The sequence below is a fragment of the Sus scrofa genome, chromosome 2 (assembly GCF_054392235.1).
Source record: "Sus scrofa isolate SSC_HxYL_T2T_F1_AM1 chromosome 2, Sscrofa_HxYL_maternal_Yorkshire_Landrace_v2.0, whole genome shotgun sequence".
Lineage (NCBI taxonomy): Eukaryota > Metazoa > Chordata > Mammalia > Artiodactyla > Suidae > Sus > Sus scrofa.
Genome location: NC_139384.1, coordinates 14,489,187 through 14,508,341, shown reverse-complemented (window position 1 = coordinate 14,508,341; position 19,155 = coordinate 14,489,187). Strand labels below are relative to the sequence as shown.

Genomic DNA, 19,155 nt, shown 5'->3' with positions numbered 1-19,155 from the left:
AAGTAAAGCAGGACAAGATGGAGTTTTCAGCAAAGAGGCTAAGAAAATATTGTAGAAATGTGTCTCGTGACAGAGTCTGTTTGCCCAGATCTAATCAAACACTAACATATATATAGATATAGACATAGATATATATACATACACATATATACCCACATTTATTATACATATATATAATAAAACTGAGTGTAAAAAAAACAAAATATTGAAATAGGGATTTAAACTCAGGACTGCCAATTCCAAGTAGTTTGATACTTTACCAGGCACTTCCTTCCCCCACTGTGTTTCTTGATCCTCTAGGCCCATGAATACACATTTAAGACACCAAAATATTAAGAAGTATAACTTATTTTATTGTTTAATAATTGTAAACCATTACTGTTTATTTAATAAGGAATCAGTGAATAATTACTTCTCAAAATGAACTCCCCACATCAGTATACCTCATTTTAAACCATCTACTTTAACATAGAAAAACAGTGTAAGCATGTAGACAATACAATTAACGTGAAAACATTTCTTTTTTCCATAACAAGGTAATAGGCAACATGGCTTTTTATATTATCTGTTTCTGTAGGATCTTCTTTAGGGCCTCTTTCACATCCTTATTTTTCAAACTGTAGATGAGAGGATTTAGCATAGGGATCACTACTGTATAAAAGACAGAGACGATCTTGTCCTGCTCCATTGAATAGCTGGATGTAGGACGCAAGTACATGAAGAGAATGGTCCCAAAGAATATGGTGACCGCCACGAGGTGAGAGGCACAGGTGGAGAAGGCTTTGTGCCTGCCCTCTAGGGAGGGCATCTTCAAGATGGCAATGAGGATGCACAGGTAGGAAATAAGGACAATCGTAACACAGCTGATGACATTAAAGCTGGAGAAAGCCATGATCACAATGCCATTTATGTGGGTGTCCGAGCAAGAGAGTTTGAGCAGGGGGGGAGTATCACAGTAGAAATGATTGATCTTGTTGGAACCACAAAAGGACAACCTAAAAGTCATTCCTGTGTGTATGGCTGCATTCCCAAAGCCTGCTAGGAATGAGGTAGCTACCAGCAAGAAGCAAATTCTCCCAGACATGAGAACAGGATAGAGCAGGGGATTCCAAATGGCTGCATAGCGGTCATATGCCATCATGGCCAACAGAAAGCATTCAGTCCCCAGGAAGGAGCCAAAGAAATAGAACTGGGCAGCACATCCATTAAAAGAAATGGCCTTGCTCTCAGCCACAAGGTTCACCAGCATCTTAGGAGTGACTGAAGAGGAGTAAGAGGCATCAACAAAGGAGAGGCTGCTGAGAAAGAAATACATGGGGGTGTGGAGACAGGGATCAATCTTAATTAACAAAATCATCCCCAAGTTACCCACCATGGTGGTCATATAGATTAACAGAAACAATCCAAAGAGGACAACTTGTAGATCTGAATTGTCTGAGAGTCCTAAGAGAATAAATTCTGTCACCTCTGTTTGATTCTTTCCCTGGACTTCTTTGTTATATCTGATCATTTGAGCTACAATAAGAGAGAAGATAGAACATGGCACTTGGTCAGATGAATACATGACAGAGCTATAAACATAATTTCGTTGACATGTACACATGAAAATTCTTTTTTTTTTTTTTTTTTTTTTTTGTCTTTTTGCTATTTCTTGGGCCGCTCCCGCAGCATGTGGAGTTCTCAGGCTAGGGGTCGAATCGGAGCTGCAGCCACCAGCCTACATCAGAGCCACAGCAACAACGCAGGATCCGAGCCGAGTCTGCAACCTACACCACAGCTCACGGTAACACCGGATCGTTAACCCACTGAGGAAGGGCAGGGAACGAACCCGCAACCTCATGGTTCCTAGTCGGATTCGTTAACCACTGCGCCACGACGGGAACTCCTCATGAAAATTCTAACAGAAGTGTGCAAAGTGAAAACCTTAGTAAAAAATGTATTAGCCTCAATGTCAAGTAAAAATACATGAAAGGACTGTTGAGTTCTAGGTGTGCTGCCCACTAACAAACGATTTTCAGAAGAGTGACTTAATATCCATTAACTAAGGTCACTTCTGGCATGAACTATTTATTGGATAATTGTAGAAACTTATCCTGAAGAAGTATTTTGTCATTATTTATGATAAATAAATTATGACAAATAAATAAAAGCACACCCTTTAGACACAACTTCTGGAGAAAAATGTCCAAATGAATTCAGGCCCCTGACTGTTCCTCTACAGTATTAATGGCATGAATGAAAAATATTGAAAGTTAGTAAAACTAATCAGCAATGCCAAACGATAAAAGAGTTTGGATTCCCTGGGGGTGGGGGGAATTTTAAAATTGATGGCCAAGCCAAGAGATAGGATATCCCATACAGCTAGCATGGTTCCAACCCTATCCACATTTCCCAGCATCAGCATTTACAGAAAAAAAAATTTTTTCAGTTAAATATTGAGCATTTTGAATAATTCCCTCCAATATTTAGAGACTCACATTGTGAGAATGAGTAGACATCCCAGACAAAAGCAGTAAGAACCAGCCACAGCACTGAAGACTCCTAACTCTCAGATTCACAGGATCACAACAAAACAAGAAGATATCACCAGCAGCAAGAGGAATATTCCAGCTACCATATTCAATCTGGGGAAAAATCCAGCACTAGATCATCTAAATGGAAATAAAATCCACTCCTTGCAACATGTAATGAAGAGAAATCTAGGACAAAAGAAAGAAGACAGAAGAAAAGATAGGAAGGAAGAAAGAAAGAAAGTTAGTTCCTGTCATGGCACAATGGAAACAAATCTGACTAGGAACCATGAGGTTGCAGGTTCATTCCTTGGCCTCACTCAGTGGGTTAAAGATCCAGTGTTGCCGTGAGCTGTGGTGTAGGTCACGGACGCGGCTCGGATCTGGTCTTGCTGTGGCGTAGGCTGGCAGCTGTAGCTCCAATTGGACCCCTAGCCTGGGAACTTCCATATGCCACAGGTGCGGCCCTAGAAAGAAAGAAAGAAAGAAAGAAAGAAAGAAAGAAAGAAAGAAAGAAAGAGAGAAAGGAAGGAAGGAAGGAAGGAAGGAAGGAAGGAAGGAAGGAAGGAAGGAAGGAAGGAAGGAAGGAAGAAAGAAAAAGAAAGAAAGGAGAGAGGGAGGGAGGAAGGAAGGAAGGAAGAGGGATGGAGTGGAGGAGAGGAAAGAAGGAAAAAAGAAAATTCAAAATAGATGTCCAACCTGGATCTTCCAAGTTAAATTTTAGGCAACAACCCCAGTGGAGGTCTTCTCCATTTCCACTCCAATTCTCTACTTCATCCATGACTTCAGATTATTAAACAGTAGAGAAAACGGTTCTAATCCAGCTGGCAACTTATAGCTCAAAGTGTTAAATTCTTTATTATTCACAGCAGGAAGTTATTTGATTAAAACACCTAAGCTAATATTGGAGTTAAAGGAGCTATTAAGCACAGTTGGGAAGAAGGGTGGGCAGGAACTGTTCCGCAGGAACTGTTCCATTATCACAGACACGGCCATACACAAAAGTGCCTATTGATGCTCTGCTTCACCTAGTTTCCAGTGGGACAGGGGCTCAAAAATCCTAACCAGCAATAAAACCTGGCATTTTTATAAGTATTACAATACTTTCAAAGTGTCATTGCACCCATTTATCTTATCTAGGCTTGCCATGAATCAATGAGGAAGATAAGCAAGGACAAGGTCAAGAGCATTATCAAGATTATCTTTTGATAATATTAATAAAATTGTCTAAGTGAGGTCAGTGAAATGCAGGGCTTTCTGAGATAATCCTTGGTGAATCCAGGCTAGAACCTAGGTCTCTGGAGGCCACATTATTACTTCCCCAACACTGCATTGCCTCTCTTCTGATTTCACTGGACAGATGTATGTCCCTGGCCCTCTTCCTTGGACTAAACTTTGTCTTTGAACTTCAAAGATAAGCATCTCCAGAAGGAATTAAAGGAGAAATGGATTTTTCCTCTCATCTTCAACCAGAAACTTTCCCTGAGAGTCCTTTCCTACCAGAAATAATAAAAGAAATAGGAGTTCCCGTCGTGGCGCAGTGGTTAACGAATCCAACTAGGAACCATGAGGTTGCGGGTTCGATCCCTGGCCTTGCTCAGTGGGTTAACGATCTGGCGTTGCCGTGAGCTGTGGTGTAGGTTGCAGACGCGGCTCGGATCCAGTGTTGCTGTGGCTTTGGCGCAGGCCGGTGGCTGCAGCTCCGATTCGATCCCTAGCCTGGGAACCTCCATATGCCATAGGAGTGGCCCAAGAAATAGCAAAAAAGACAATAAATAAATAAATAAATAAATAAATAAATAAATAAATAAATAAATAAATGGAATAAAATGCCTGAGACATTTTTGTATGTGTGCCAGACATGCAAAGGCAATGATGAATAAAAATAACAAGGTCTCAAGATGTATTGAGCGCTCCCTATGCTTTACAAGCTCTGTGTTAAGATTTTTGCTGCAGGATTTTATTTAAATTGTATGAGATAAGCAGTATTATAACCATTTTTTGCACATGGGAAATGGGAGGAACAGAAGGTCAGTGACTTGCCCAGAATCCCAGAGATAGCCTATGAAGGTCTAATTTATTTCCAGTTAATGAAATTCTCAGTTTTTGTTCTGAGACATCATAGTCAACACTCTAGTCCAGAGGTTCTCTGTCTTGGTGGTCACTTTCTAAGAGTTTGTGGAAATAATAGTGAGATTTCCTGAGACTCACTGGTATTTAAAAATCCTTAAAATCATATTATTTATTGCCCTTTATAGTTCTTCTAATGACTAACAGATTGCATATTGATAAAAATGGACAGAGTATTTATCTAACATACTTTCTTAGCCACTCAGTGCCCCTGGAACTTTGGGTCTAAAGGTGATTGGAAAAATTAACAGGATTGTGAATTTTTCTTCAAGTTAGTAACTTTCACGGACAGAACCTTCAATATGTTTTCTTACCTTTCTTAACTGCTTGACTTCTATTTGATTCTTTTGCTTGTTCTTGTCCAGTGCCTAAATTCACCAAAAAGAGAAAAGCAGCAAAAAAACCCTAAAATATTCTTAGAGAAGATGTCCACTCTAATTCTCCCAGGTTAAGCAGTAGGCTCAGGTGGAAGGGACCTAAAACACCATTTGTTACAGAGATAAGAAAACTGCAGCACTCTATACCTTCCCTGTCATAAGATAGTTTCTCTTGAATTCAGCAGAGACTGAATCCTTCTTTATTTTTCCTTAAATGTAAGTACCTCGATCTGTTAAAATATAAAATACATTTCAAAATATAGAGTATGTTGTTGCAGTGCAGCTGCAATATTTTTTCCAGCTATTTCCAATCGCGGAATCCCTAGACCAGAGGCTAGAGGAAGCATCCCATCTTATTTAAAACAGGATGTATTCTTTGTTCTTTAGTCTCTGGGGACTACATCCCTGATGTCACTTCATTTTATTCCACTGGTTTTATTTCTCTACGGAACTAAAGAAATCACATGCCCCTTTCATATTTCTCTCCTTTACCCTCACGATAGCTGGGCTCAATTCCCAGTAGAGAAGGAATTTTCAGTCTGATATTCCTAACCACTATTAAACATCTTTTTTCTTGTCCCTTCCTGACAGTTAGTGGTCTGGTCCCCTTGGGAGTATTTAAAGTCTCCAAAAAAGAGCAGGTTAGTTCCACTTCTGGCCTTGCCTTGTATAAGGACTTTGGGCACATATAAGTTATCCTACCTGAATCATGGTGGGGGACTAATTGCAGGAGGTGCAAGGATGTAGCCAAAACAAGGACTGTCTTGGCTTTCAGTCCTGGCTCTGTAGCTCACCAATTGTGTGACTTCAGATAATGCATAAAATCCCATTGGGCCTTGGCTTGTTCATTTCTAGATATCTACCCCATAGGGCAGATAATTAAATGAATGTGAACTGTTGCATCCAATGATCACAGATAGATGTTTTCCCCACCCTGACTCCTCCTGACCGTCCAGAGTAAGAAATAATTATCAGCCTGTGCAGCCTAGAGAGAGATGTACAAGATTTCCCATTGCCTAAATATATCTTCCATATAAGAGATGCAAAGTCCAAAACAAAGATCAGTATCTTATGATCATTTACATTATCTACGTCACTTTAAGAAAACACACTAAGTTCATCTCTCAATACAATGTAATCACTGAAATTTTCACTAAATACTAAGGGACATATCCATTTAAAAGATGTGTTGCTTTACCTCTGGCAATTCAGACAATATTTGCATTATTTTTGTTAAATATCAAACCTTTGCTTTTTTTATGTTAGTACCTTGGAGGGAAAATAGAGTAGACTCCAATCAACACACAGTCTGAAACATAATTTGCAAATAATGAGGATGTACGTATCAACTGTAAGGAAGGAAGCACTCCTTTACATTGCCTGGGGAAAATTGGAATATTTAGCAAAATTTCATATTAAATTTCCCTTTGACTCAACAGTCCCACTCCTCAGAACCCACTTAGGTGATGTGCTTGTAAAAGTAGGGGAAAAAAAATGCACTGAGCTATTTATTGTCAGATTTTTTTCTTCCAATAACAAAAGACCAGAACGAACTCAAATGTCTATCAACAGGATACTTGACATGGAAACAACCTAAATGTCCATTTGACAGATGAATGGATTAAGACGATTTGGTACATATACAAAATGGAATACTACTCAGCCATAAAAAGAACAAAATAATGCCATTTGCAGCAACATGGATGGAGCTAGAGATTCTCATAGTGTGGGAAGTAAGCTAGAAAGAGAAAGACAAATACCATATGATATCACATATGCAGAATCTAAAATATGGCACAGATGAACCTATCTAAGAACAGGAATAGATTCACAGACATGAAGAGAAGATTTGTGGTTACCAAGGGGGAGGGAGCAGGGTGGGCTGGGAATAATTTGGAATTGGTAGATGCAAACATCACATTTAGAATGGATAAGCAATGAGGTCCTGCTATAGAGCGAGGAAACTCTATCCGGTCACTTGTGATAGAACATAATGGAAGATAATATAAGAAAAAGAGGGAGTTCCCGTCGTGGCGCAGGGGTTAACGAATCCGACTAGGAACCATGAGGTTGCAGGTTCGGTCCCTGCCCTTGCTCAGTGGGTTAACTGTGGTGTAGGTTGCAGACGCGGCTTGGATCCCGCGTTGCTGTGGCTCTGGCGTATGCCGGTGGCTACAGCTCTGATTCGACCCCTAGCCTGGGAACCTCCATATGCCGCGGGAGCGGCCCAAGAAATAGCAACAACAACAACAACAAAAAAAGACAAAAGACAAAAAAAAAAAAAAAAAGGAAAAGAGTGTGTGCGTGTGTGTGTGTATAAAACTGGGTCACTTTGCTCTACAGCAGAAATTGACGGAACATTGTAAATCAACTATAATACATTTTTAAAAAATGCAGACAGTGTAGGCAGTGAGACCCTTACAATTGTTCATTTGCCTTTTACTTTATATAATGGAAAAGCTGAAAAAAAATTGTATGCTATCTCTTGAAATTAAAAAAAATTAAAGCATGTAATTTTTACCAACTTAATCATTTTTCCTTTTTTTGTTTGGCCACCCCACAGCCTCTAGAATTCCCTGGCCAAGGATCAGTCTGAGCCACAGCTGTGACCTACACTGCAGCTGTGGCAATGCCAGATCTTTTAACCCACTGTGCTGGGCTGGGGATCAAACCTGTGTCCTGATGCTACAGAGATGTGCTAATCCCATCATGCCACAGCAGGAACTCCTTGATCACGTTTTTGATATTTGAATCTTATCTTTCATCCTATTTTCCTTACAAATATTTGTCATGAGATAAGAAACAACAATGGGAGTTCCCATCATGTTGCAGTGAAAACAACCCAACTAGTAACCTTGAGGTTGCAGGTTTGATCCCTGGCCTCCCTCAGTGGGTTAAGGATCCAGCGTTGCTGTGTGCTGTGGTGTAGGTCACAGACACAGCTTGGATCTGGCGTTGCTGTGGCTCTGGCGTAGGCCGGCGGCTACAGTTCCGATTAGACCCCTAGCCTGGGAATCTCCATATGCTGCAGATGTGGCCCTAAAAAGCACACACACATACATACACACACACAAAGAGAAAAACAACAATGTTTGGTAAGCTAGCCTAGATCTCTTCCCGGAGTAGGAATCTTTGACCATGAATAGCGACCTTCTCAGACTCAAATAGATGAGTGTTTTCATTTTGAAACTACTGATTGTGCTTCCTGGAAAAGTCCAACGATCCTCACTCACCCACTTTACTTATGTATCAATAAGTCATTCGCTTTATCTGAAGGTGGAGCAATAATATTATCAACAGAAGATCCAATGGATCACATGTAGAAAGTACCCTGAAGAATCTCTGGTGAATAAATATTTTTTAAGCAAAAATTATTAATTTCCTAGAGCCTCTTTGTTCCTTTTCCTATCCACCAAACTAGGCTCTCAAAAAAGATCAATCTCATTAATTTGTTTCGTTAAGTTTCAGATACATACATTTTATTTAGTTTTTTTTTTTTTTTTGTTACATTAAGTTTAGTCACTACGCTAGGGTCTCAGATTAAAACATAATGTAAGTATAGTCACTCCATATAACATTGAAAGTAGCATCCTTTCTGAAAGGACTTCAGGCATTAGTAAAAGGACCTTTCTAAATCGCCATCAAAATCATACCAGGAAGACAGCATTGGGCTTGTAAAAAAGATAAAAAGAAAAAAAAGTGCATGCACAGCACTCATTATTGACTCAACCATCCGAACTAGAGGAGCAGAAAAGAATTCCCCTGTGTTCCCTTCTTTTATCATTAAAGTTGAAGAAATAGAAAGTAAAGTCCCTTAGGGGATGACGGTTTATTAAATTGTTAGGTGTCCTGTGAGTGCAGAAGAAATTTCCTCACATTTTTTCTCTGGGGATAATTTGAGATTCTGCAACTTAAATATTTCCAGCCATCAGAAGCAAAGGTGGGCTGAGCAAGAGACAGAGACAACTACTAGAGCAACTGACCATCTGTGAATTCTCCTCAGAATATTTGTCCAGTATAGCCCAGTAAGAGAAGAGGAAACATTCAACTTGGCCCCAGAAAGTGAAAGACAGGTGAGAATTTGGGACAGAAAGAGAAAGAGATACAGCCTATTGGGATTGGAGCGTTATACAGCCCAGTCTGCCTTTGGGCATAGATTTTCTTGGCCCCAGGTTCATCCCATCTTAAAATTTCAAAAAGAGAAACAGACAATTTGTTTGGTTTTCAGGTGTCTCACTCTAAGTCAGATTTCAAAAAATGCTAGAATCGAGTTTGCATTCTCTGCCCCATTCATTTCACAGATAAGGAAGCTGCATATCACACAGCAATTCATCGAGTTCAAACAATTAATTAGTTGGAGAAACAGGACCACAACCAGGATTCTGTGGTCTTACCCCAGGATTATTTACATATAAATATACAAAAACAGGTGATACATAGAAATCTAAAATATATTTGACTTTAATTTGCTCCTGGAAGACAGTATTTTTTTAAATATTGGAGTTTATTGTTAATTATGGAATATTCTTATTTACTCACTATTCTGCCGTTTCAAGAGTCAGACCATTTGTACTTTAGTTACAAGAAACTAAAAAGAAAAACATAGGGGTTTTCTTTTCTTTTGTTTTAATCAGCCCTGATTTTATAGCCTCATCTCTACTTGTTTTATTATTCAATAGAAATGTTGTATCATTAAAATCATACCTTCCCTAAGTGTCAAGGCAGTCCGTAATACATCACCTTTATGGAATAGGCACAGAATCTTTTTGTTTTTTCTGGGAGTTTTGAATGTACGCTCATCTATTGAGTTAAATCATCTTCACTTACACACAACTGCCAAATGCATAAAGCAATTAGCACGTAACAGTCACTGAACTAAACATCAGAGAGAGAGAGAATATATATGTATGTACATTCTATTTTTGCACAAAGTTGTTAATCTTGTTTTAAAAATGAAAAACCAAGACTCCAAGAAGATATGTTGAATGCTAGCCATCAACAGCAGAAAGTGGCAAAACCTGCATTTGTTTGTTCATTATAACTGAGAACAAGTAAGGTGCTTTATGATCAGTGAGACACCTTCTCATATACTTCCGTATTTAATTGGAACACTGAATCTATAAAGAAGGAAATAATGATTTTCTAATCACATTTTCCAATTGAGGGAAATGAGTTGGCCAGCACGTCCTCAGACACAGATCAGTCCTGACTCCTGTGCTGTGTTCTTACCAGACATAGCACGCCCGGCTAAATGCTACAGTTGAGTATCACCATTGCATTTCATGTCTGATGTCTGTTTCCTCATCTGCAAAATTGTGAGGCTGGACTAATTGAGTCCTCCTAGGGTCAACAACAGGATTATTTTCTCTCTTGCTAAAGCGCAAGAGCAACCTGAAAAAGGGAAGAGCTAGAGTAGATCTTTTATGTTATTTTCATGGTGGGTTATTTTTATATTCCTATGTGAAGCAGTGGGCCTGGAGGAGGGATGAACACAGCAGTATAGTTGAAATTGGCAGTTCCTGATTCAATCGATGATTCTGCAACAAACTCCCTGAGACGGCTTTATTGATGTATAATAAGTATAATAATAGCTTTATTGATGTATAACTGATGTACAATAAACTGTATATATGTAAAGTAAAAACGTAATATGTTTATATATATATCACTAAACCATCATCACAATCAATATAGCAAACGAATACATCACCCCACAAAATTTTCTCATGCCTCCTGCTAGTCCCTCCTTCCTTCTCCTCTTCACACACACCTCTCCCCAGTCATTATCTCATCACTAGATTCACTATTGCTTAGCATGTAGTTTCTAAATTTTTATAAGTAAAATCACATAAGATATACTCTTTTTGTCTGGTTGTTTTCTCTCTGCTTAATTACTTTGGGTTTCATACATCACGTTGCAAATATCGACAGCTGGCTGTTTTTAATTGTTGGGTAGCATTCCATTTTATGGACATATTAAAATGTATTTATCCTGCCACACATGAATGGGCATTTAGATTGCTCCCAGGTTTTTTTGGAACAGCTGGGCCATACTGTAGATAGTTGTATGTTTAATTGTATGCTGCCAAGGTATTTTCCAAATTGGTTGTACCCTTCCCACCAACAGTGAGAAATTTCCAGTTCCTCCCCTTCTTTGTCATTACTCAATATGGCTCATATTTTTCAATTTAACCATTCTAATAAATGTGTAGTAATATCACCTTGTGGTTTTAATTTGTATGTCCCTAATGCAAATGATTAGAGCATTTTTGTACATTTATTTGTCAGTCATATATCCCTTTGGTGAAGTGTCTGTTCAAAGTTTTGCCCTATTTCTTTTGGGTTGTTTGTTTTCTTATTATTAAATTTTAAAGGGTTTTTCTTCTGCATTGTGGGTACACATTCTTATGAGAATTATATTTTTTCAAATAATTTCTCCAAGGTTTATTTTTTCATTGTTTCCAAATTGACCTAATGTATGAAACAATGCACACATTCCCAGCGTATTATGGATGAGATGAGTTTAATAGGAGTAAACATACTTACTTTCAAATTATAAACTTGAAAGTAAAAGATATTTTACTTTTATATATTTTTTACAAATATAAGTTATCGATTGTTTGTTTATAGGACACCTTCTTTGCTGCAGTTGACTGTGTTCTATGCATAAACTGGAAGATGGAGCACTACTTTCAACCACTCTATGATTCTAGATAACATATTATGAATGTTCACAGTCCCACGAATGATGCATTCTTTCCGCTTTCTGATATCTGATTTTTTTCTTAAGCAGTAAGCCAATTACAATAGATAAACTCTGACTTCTCCTTTCAGGTTTTGGTAGAGGATGCTACTTATTTCTGAATTACTTCATGTTTTGGTTTGGTTTGCTATGGTTTTGCACACTTCCTTCTGACAATTCTTCAGTGGATCAAATATCTATCCAACCAAAGAGACAAAAGTTGACCAAATATGTGCTTCTGTGTGTCCACAGAGCTGGGTAACACTTTCTCTGTTTCTCTGAGAGAAAGATCCTTGAATTGATCTGTGTGACAGTCTGTTGGCTACGTGACAGAATTGCCTAAAGACACAGCTATGTCTTCATCCTGATTATAACCCATATCAAACTTCTCAGTGCTTCTAAAGATCAGGGAGACCAAAGGGTTAATTCTGAGCCAGTGCATAATAGGCAAGACAGGAGAAAGAAAAGCAGGCACAAAAATAAGGATATGTAACCTCCATCAAATCACATAAAGTGAAGACAATAAAGTGAAGAGGACTCTAGAGTCAGACTGACCCAGATCTGCTACTTACTGGCTGTTGATTGTCTGTTCTTTTCAGATATAAGATGGAGATGATATTGGTACCTACTTCATAGAGCTACGTGAAGATGAAATTACGTAATGTGTGGAGGAGCTAAAAATTCTGGCATATAGTTAACATTCAGTAAGTAACTCTTGGCTTTTTAAAAATTATTCTTATCCACTACTCATTCTAATAATGCTCGCCCTCTTCTCCAAGTATGTCACTTTGTGTGGGTGTGCGTGTCTGTGTGTGTCTGTGTGTGAGAGAAAGAAAGAGGTTACATATCAAGATGCATTACACATCTGTTACACGTTCATTTTTCTTTTTGCGCCTATCTGCCACGAGGGTTAATGTTTATTCATTATCTGCTTTGTTTTAGAAAGAAGAAGGCACACTCAAAACTGCTCTTCTTTACTAATTAATTAGGCAGATAATTGCACAGATCGGGTCAAACTGGTACCATGTGATAAATAATCTCAGAGCACCAAGGTCTTTGGTGAAGCAGAATTTGCCATCCCTAAAACACCAACATCTTGTCCTATTTCTCCTGGGTTCCTGGAGAAGACATGTGACCATTGTCTTCAGCAAAGTCATTTGAGTTACTCTACCAGTGAGTCATTGACTCTAATTACTGGGAGGATTTTTAAGAATCACCCCAAACAAGAAACCAAATCCAAGCACGCATTAAATGGAAAAGATGGATAAAGAAAACCACTCAATGGTGACTGAGTTTGTCTTTATGGGCATCACTCAAGACCCTCAGCTCCAGATCATCTTCTTTGTGGTCTTCCTCTTGGTCTACCTGGTCAATGTAGTGGGGAATGTGGGTCTGATTGTCCTAATCATAACAGACACTCGGCTGCACACACCCATGTATTTGTTCCTCTGCAACCTCTCCTTTGTTGACCTGGGTTACTCCTCAGCGATTGCCCCCAGGATGCTGGCGGACTTCCTAACAAAGCACAAAGTTATCTCCTTCTCCAGCTGTGCCGCCCAGTTTGCTTTCTTTGTAGGTTTTGTGGATGCTGAATGCTACGTCCTGGCTGCCATGGCCTATGACCGCTTTGTGGCCATCTGTCGACCCCTCCACTACAGCACTCTCATGTCCAAGCGAGTCTGCTTGGCTCTCATGCTGGGTTCTTACCTGGCTGGTCTGGCGAGTTTAGTAGCCCACACTTCCCTCACCTTTAGTTTGAGTTACTGTGGCTCCAATATCATCAACCACTTCTTCTGCGAAATCCCACCGCTCTTAGCCCTCTCTTGCTCAGACACCCACATCAGTGAGATTTTGCTCTTTAGTCTGTGTGGCTTCATTGAATTCAGCACCATCCTCATCATCTTTATCTCTTACACCTTCATCCTTATTGCAATTATCAGGATGCGCTCAGCTGAAGGCCGCCTAAAGGCTTTCTCCACCTGTGGGTCTCACCTCACTGGCGTCACACTTTTTTATGGCACAGTCATGTTTATGTACCTGAGGCCAACATCCAGCTACTCCCTGGATCAGGACAAGTGGGCCTCCGTGTTCTACACTATTATCATCCCGATGTTGAATCCTTTGATCTACAGTTTACGGAACAAGGATGTGAAAGCTGCTTTCAGAAAATTAATTGGAAAAAAACCTCAATGATAACAAAAATTGAAAATATTTTATTACCACAGGTAAATGATAGGGGCAGAAGGTTAGTGGCAGAAGATAGAGAATACAGATAACTTTCCAATAAACACTACTGGAGTTACCAACTAATTGCTGACTCAATCTTAAGTTCTTTCTTTTTAAATTGAAGTATGGTCAATGTACCATATTATGTAAGTTTCAAGTGTACAACATAGTGATTGAAAAGTTTTAAATGTTATATGTCATTTACAATTATTATAAAATATTAGCTATATTCCCTGTGCTGTACAATATATCCATATAGCATATTTATTTTATACATAATAGTTTTCGCTTTACTAGTTTATTTTTTTGGAGTCCACGTATAAGCGATATCATACAGTATTTGCTTTTCTGTCTGACTTATTTCATTAAGCATAATATCCTCCAAGTCAATCTTAAATACTGCAGAGTTTTCAGTAAACTTTAACTCTATCATCTGAAGCAAATATAAATTAATATTTTTGAAGGTCACCCTAATCAAGATGCACCCTTTTTTAAATTTAACATTGGCTCACATATTGCTTAGAAATGGAGATAGGACTTGAGAGGGGACATAAAGAGCCAATTACTCTGAGCATATCTTTTCAGGGTCATGAGGAATGTTAGATCCAAATGTCGAAAATTTCTTAGCTGTGAAGGAAAGTTAGAGAGCATGTAGTTAAATACATGGGGGAACAGGGCTGGTATGAAGGAAGACTTAACTCATCCAGGATCCACCTGCTCATATACTCAGCAAAAACTTGTAAACGCTAGACATGTGTCAGGTAAGAGAGGATATAAACATAAGACATATATGTGCCAACAACAAGGATTTTGTTGTGCTTACTGTTACTTTGTGATCTCTATGAAACTGCTGCCACCCATGAAATCAAGAGCTATGCAAAGCCCAAAAATAAGAGCTGGAGCTGGCTAACTAGCATATGAGTATTGAAAATACCCTTTATTCTGTTCTCAGTTTTCACTTCTGACAAGTCATTGGTTTCGCCTAGTAATCACTGAATCCCTTTGGTCTCTTTTGCCTAATATTCAGAATTGGTAGTCATCTCAATTGGATCAACTTCGCAAATCAACATACTTTTAGCCTTCAAGGAAGCCCTAGGATATAGTTGGGATCAATCCCTAAGGCTCATTTTAACAAGACTGTAATAGCTACAGGATTGGTTATCCTGGTCCCATCCCTAATTTTCCCTGTGCTTTTCTCTACATCGCTTCTAATGTCAGTTAAAACCTAGCCCTTTCTCTGGGGGCCGATAGTCTTCATGCTTTCTGCCATCATCCAAGGACACTATCGAAGAATAGTTTTATTAATCCTGATGTATCGACGACTGACAACAGAGGAGGTTATAACTCCTTTTTGCAGGTTCGAGGGTACAGATCCTGAATTAAAAAAACAGAGTGCTAGGTATCAGCATCAGGCAAAGGCAACAGACTGAGATCTGGGGAAAGCTAAGTTGTTCTCAGATATACTGAAATTACATCACACCATCTGTTTCAAACATTTGCAGTTAATAATGTTTTTCTCTCAGCCCTTCCTCCAAGGCAATATAGTCAAAAGTCAGGGTTTCCCTAAAGTGTTAGCGCATCCCCACTCCTCATGAAAAGACACCAAAGAGGACTTCCAGGCTTTCTAATTGATGCCATTAATAAGAGTTGAAATTGACTTGGTTTAAATTTACCCAGTCACATCATGAATTTCAGAAATATCTCTAGCTTCGCATTATGAAGAAATTATAGGGGTTAATAGACAAATGTAGGGTTGGTATCAACAATCCAGAGATTTAGCTTTCAGGGGTTTTTTGTTTGTTTGTTTTCTTTTCTTTTCTTTTTTAGGGCCACACTTGCAATATATAGAGGTTCCCATGCTAGAGGTCGAATAAGAGCTCTAGCTGCTAGCCTAAGTCAGAGCCACAGCAACTCCAGATCTGAGCAGCATCTGCGACCTACACCACAGCTCACAGTAATGCCAGATCCTTAACCCATTGAGGTATCAAAGGCCAGGGATCAAACCTGCGTTCTCATGGATGCTAGTCAGATTTGTTTTTGCTGAGCCACGATGGGAACTCCCAGTTTTGTTTTTTAAGCCAATGTGTAAGTCTATATGCTGTGGGAAAAATAAGAAAATGGGCTTTCCTTTCTCATTAGCCACAAACCATGTAGTATATGTTATAGTCGAAAAAGTAGTTGCATTAAAATCAAAATCTTTGAAAATCCTACTTATATATCTCAAATCAGTGATCTTGTTGCTAGAGAACTACCTTTTTTTTCTTTTTTAATTGATCATTGCATCCAGGCAATAAACAAAGCACTTTTAGTCTTTTAGGTTCTTAAAATAATCAACATAGATATATGCATTAGCCCCATTTTAAAAAAGATAAAACTAAAGCTCAGAAAGGTGAACGAACTTGTCAAACTTAAACAGTAAAATCAAAAACAGATGTAGGGGCTGTACTTTGCACTAAGACTGACTGCAAATATTTGGGGTTTGAAGGATTTAGAAAGAAGCCCTCATCTAGATTCTATTTCTTCCTATGTGACTTTGGGTAAGCCTACATTTCTCCATCAACTACATGGAAATAATAATGCTTACTTTTTAGCATTTTTTCCAAGGATATGCTGTAATTTTTCGAAATAACTTTTTGCTTAAAAGAGAGTTAATAAATGTTAGTTCCTTCTCCTTTTCCTTCCTTTATCTCTTAACTATCCATCATCTTGCTGTCACTGTGATGCAATTAAGTGAGGAAACCAATTTTTACATGTAATTGGTGGTCAAGGCACACATACAAACTTATAATGGAAAGAGAAAAATGGATAGAAGTCAGATCACTTTAGTCTGAGTCCCAGTCCCACTAACAATCATGTCCAATAAATCTCTTAACATCTCTGCACTTCAGTTTCTTCATCAGCAAAATGAGGGCGATTATTTACACCTCATCTATCCCATTAGTTTGTTCAAATAAGTGATACATAAATGTCTGATGTTTGAAAAGTTCTGAATTCTCTTTCATACACCCAAAAAACTTTGTCCAGTAGTGAAATTATAACAAAGGTAAACATTTCAATCATATTTTCTATCTTAGGCTGCAAAAATCTTGTGAACTAGTGTGTCCTTTAACCAACAGAGCTGGTAATCCCTGTGCTAGGAGCTATGAAAGGCAAAAATTGATGCAGAAGTGATTAAGATGGAAGATAACACAGTGCGACAAAGTTGAAATTACATTTGACTTTCTGCACTCTCAAGCTATTTGACCTCAGGTAAGATTATTTTAAACAATCAGTGCTGAATTAAACATATATATATATATATATATATGATATATGATACATGATATATATACTTACATATATATATCTAGACTTCACTGAGTCGATATTTGATATTCATAAGGAGATGAAATAAATGAAAATAACCCACGTAATAAGAAAAATAATAATAAATGCCAAAAGAAAATTGCAGACGAAGTGCTGTGGGAACTCAGGCTTGAAACAGAGCATTTCCTCGTGGGAGACCAGGGAAGTGTTGTAGAGAAGGAGCATGTGAGCTGTTTCTGAAAAAGGCCCAGAAATTAAAGAGGGAAGCAAATGAGCCAGAAGGGGGAAACACAGTGAACAAAAAAGCAAAGAGGCTAGAAACCATGGGACTTTTCCATGTAACATTTTAGCTGGGGGTCCAGTGGGAAGCTTTGATGGCAAAGTTGAAATGTGGCTCAAGATTTGGCACTGATTTAAGGACATAAGAATTTGATACTTGGGGAGTCGGGGAGCTTATGACTCATGGATTCTAGAGAAGAATCCTCTTTGCTCCCTGAAGTCCTATCACATATCCATCCACAGAGTGACCTTTGAGGAAACCAATGTAGCAGCACAGCCTTTAGGTTGGTAAAGCCACGTAGACTCTGGCTACTTCAGATGGGTTTCATGGCATAAGATGGTGTGCTTTTCTTACTGGGACTTGGATAAACCTCTTACGTTTAGAGCAAACTGTCTCTGTCCTTGTCCACAAAGATCCCCTACATAGAAAGCGTTTCTCAATCTGACTCCCACCTCTCTTTCCTAGCTTTGTATGCAGCCTCTTCAGAGAAGGTCATCCCACCTGTTAATGTCTGTCACCATTCCTTGACGATTAGTTCCTTTATTCCATTCATCACAATTTGTCAGTATAGGTGTGTATATTATATGTATACTATAAATATGTATGTATATATGAGGAAATGAAGTGTTTCTATTTTATTTAACATTATGGTGTATTATCATTTATGAATATGTAGTGAATGAATGAATTGATGCATTAATTAACATTTGACCAAATCTTCTGATCATTGTTATCCTCCTGTCCACACAATCAGCCTAAGACCATCAGGAATAAGTCTACATCAGATAAAATCAGATTTATTCATCCACTGCAAAGGGGAATGCCACATACCAGGATTTGACACAAAGGGGAATTGAAGGACAATTTAAATGAAGCAATATTTTGATAGATTCATTGCAAAGCATAGCTGTGTATAAAAGGTCAAAATCATGTATAGACCATAAAGGAGATGCAGGGTCTTGCCTTCTTGGAAACAACAAAATTAAGGCAGATGGGAAAGGTTTCACCAAAAACTCTTATCTGAAGTTCTACGCTAGAGTTGAAAATTAAGAATGCTTCTGTATAGCTGCTTTATATCTTCCAGGCATGACTAAGATGTTTCGTCATATTAATATAATTTGAAGCAAGTAATTTCAAAGGGTCTCTGATTGTAGAGAACCAATATTTCTCAGAGAGTAAGAAAATAGTAGTCACTCAATGAAGGGCATTGTTTTGACACATGAAAGCTTTGGGGAAAACATGTTTCTTGATGAGTTTGCAGCTGGAATCATGTGTCTTTTATAAATAGCAGGTCAGATGTCGACTATCTAAGCTATTTATTCTGTCACCTCATATGCAGAAGTCAGTTATCAGTGTTCCCCCTGTGTCACGATGGTTTAAGAATTCAACTGCAGTGGCTCAGGTCGCTGTGGTCACTGCACTCAGTTTCAATCCCCAACAGTGGGTTAAAGGATCTGGTGTTTCTGCAGCTACAGCATAGGTCACATCTGGGCTGAGATTCAATCCCTTGTCTAGGAACTTCCATATGCTATGGGTGCAACTGTAGAAAAAAAATCAAGTATCTTATATTAGGAACAGTTAACC

At 38.5% G+C, this 19,155-nt stretch overlaps 2 protein-coding genes across 2 annotated transcripts; one reads left to right on the top strand and one right to left on the bottom strand.

The window, feature by feature from the left end:
• Positions 1–556: 556 nt before the first annotated feature.
• Positions 557–1,510, bottom strand: LOC146405127 (olfactory receptor 5AP2). Its single transcript, XM_085015143.1, has one exon. It carries the CDS (start codon positions 1,508–1,510, stop codon positions 557–559), a length of 954 nt encoding a protein of 317 aa, XP_084871269.1.
• Positions 1,511–13,019: 11,509 nt separating this feature from the next.
• LOC146405126 (olfactory receptor 5AR1) lies at positions 13,020–13,952 on the top strand. Its single transcript, XM_085015142.1, has one exon. The coding sequence runs from the start codon at positions 13,020–13,022 to the stop codon at positions 13,950–13,952; it is 933 nt and encodes a 310-aa protein (XP_084871268.1).
• The last annotated feature ends 5,203 nt before the right edge of the window (positions 13,953–19,155 follow it).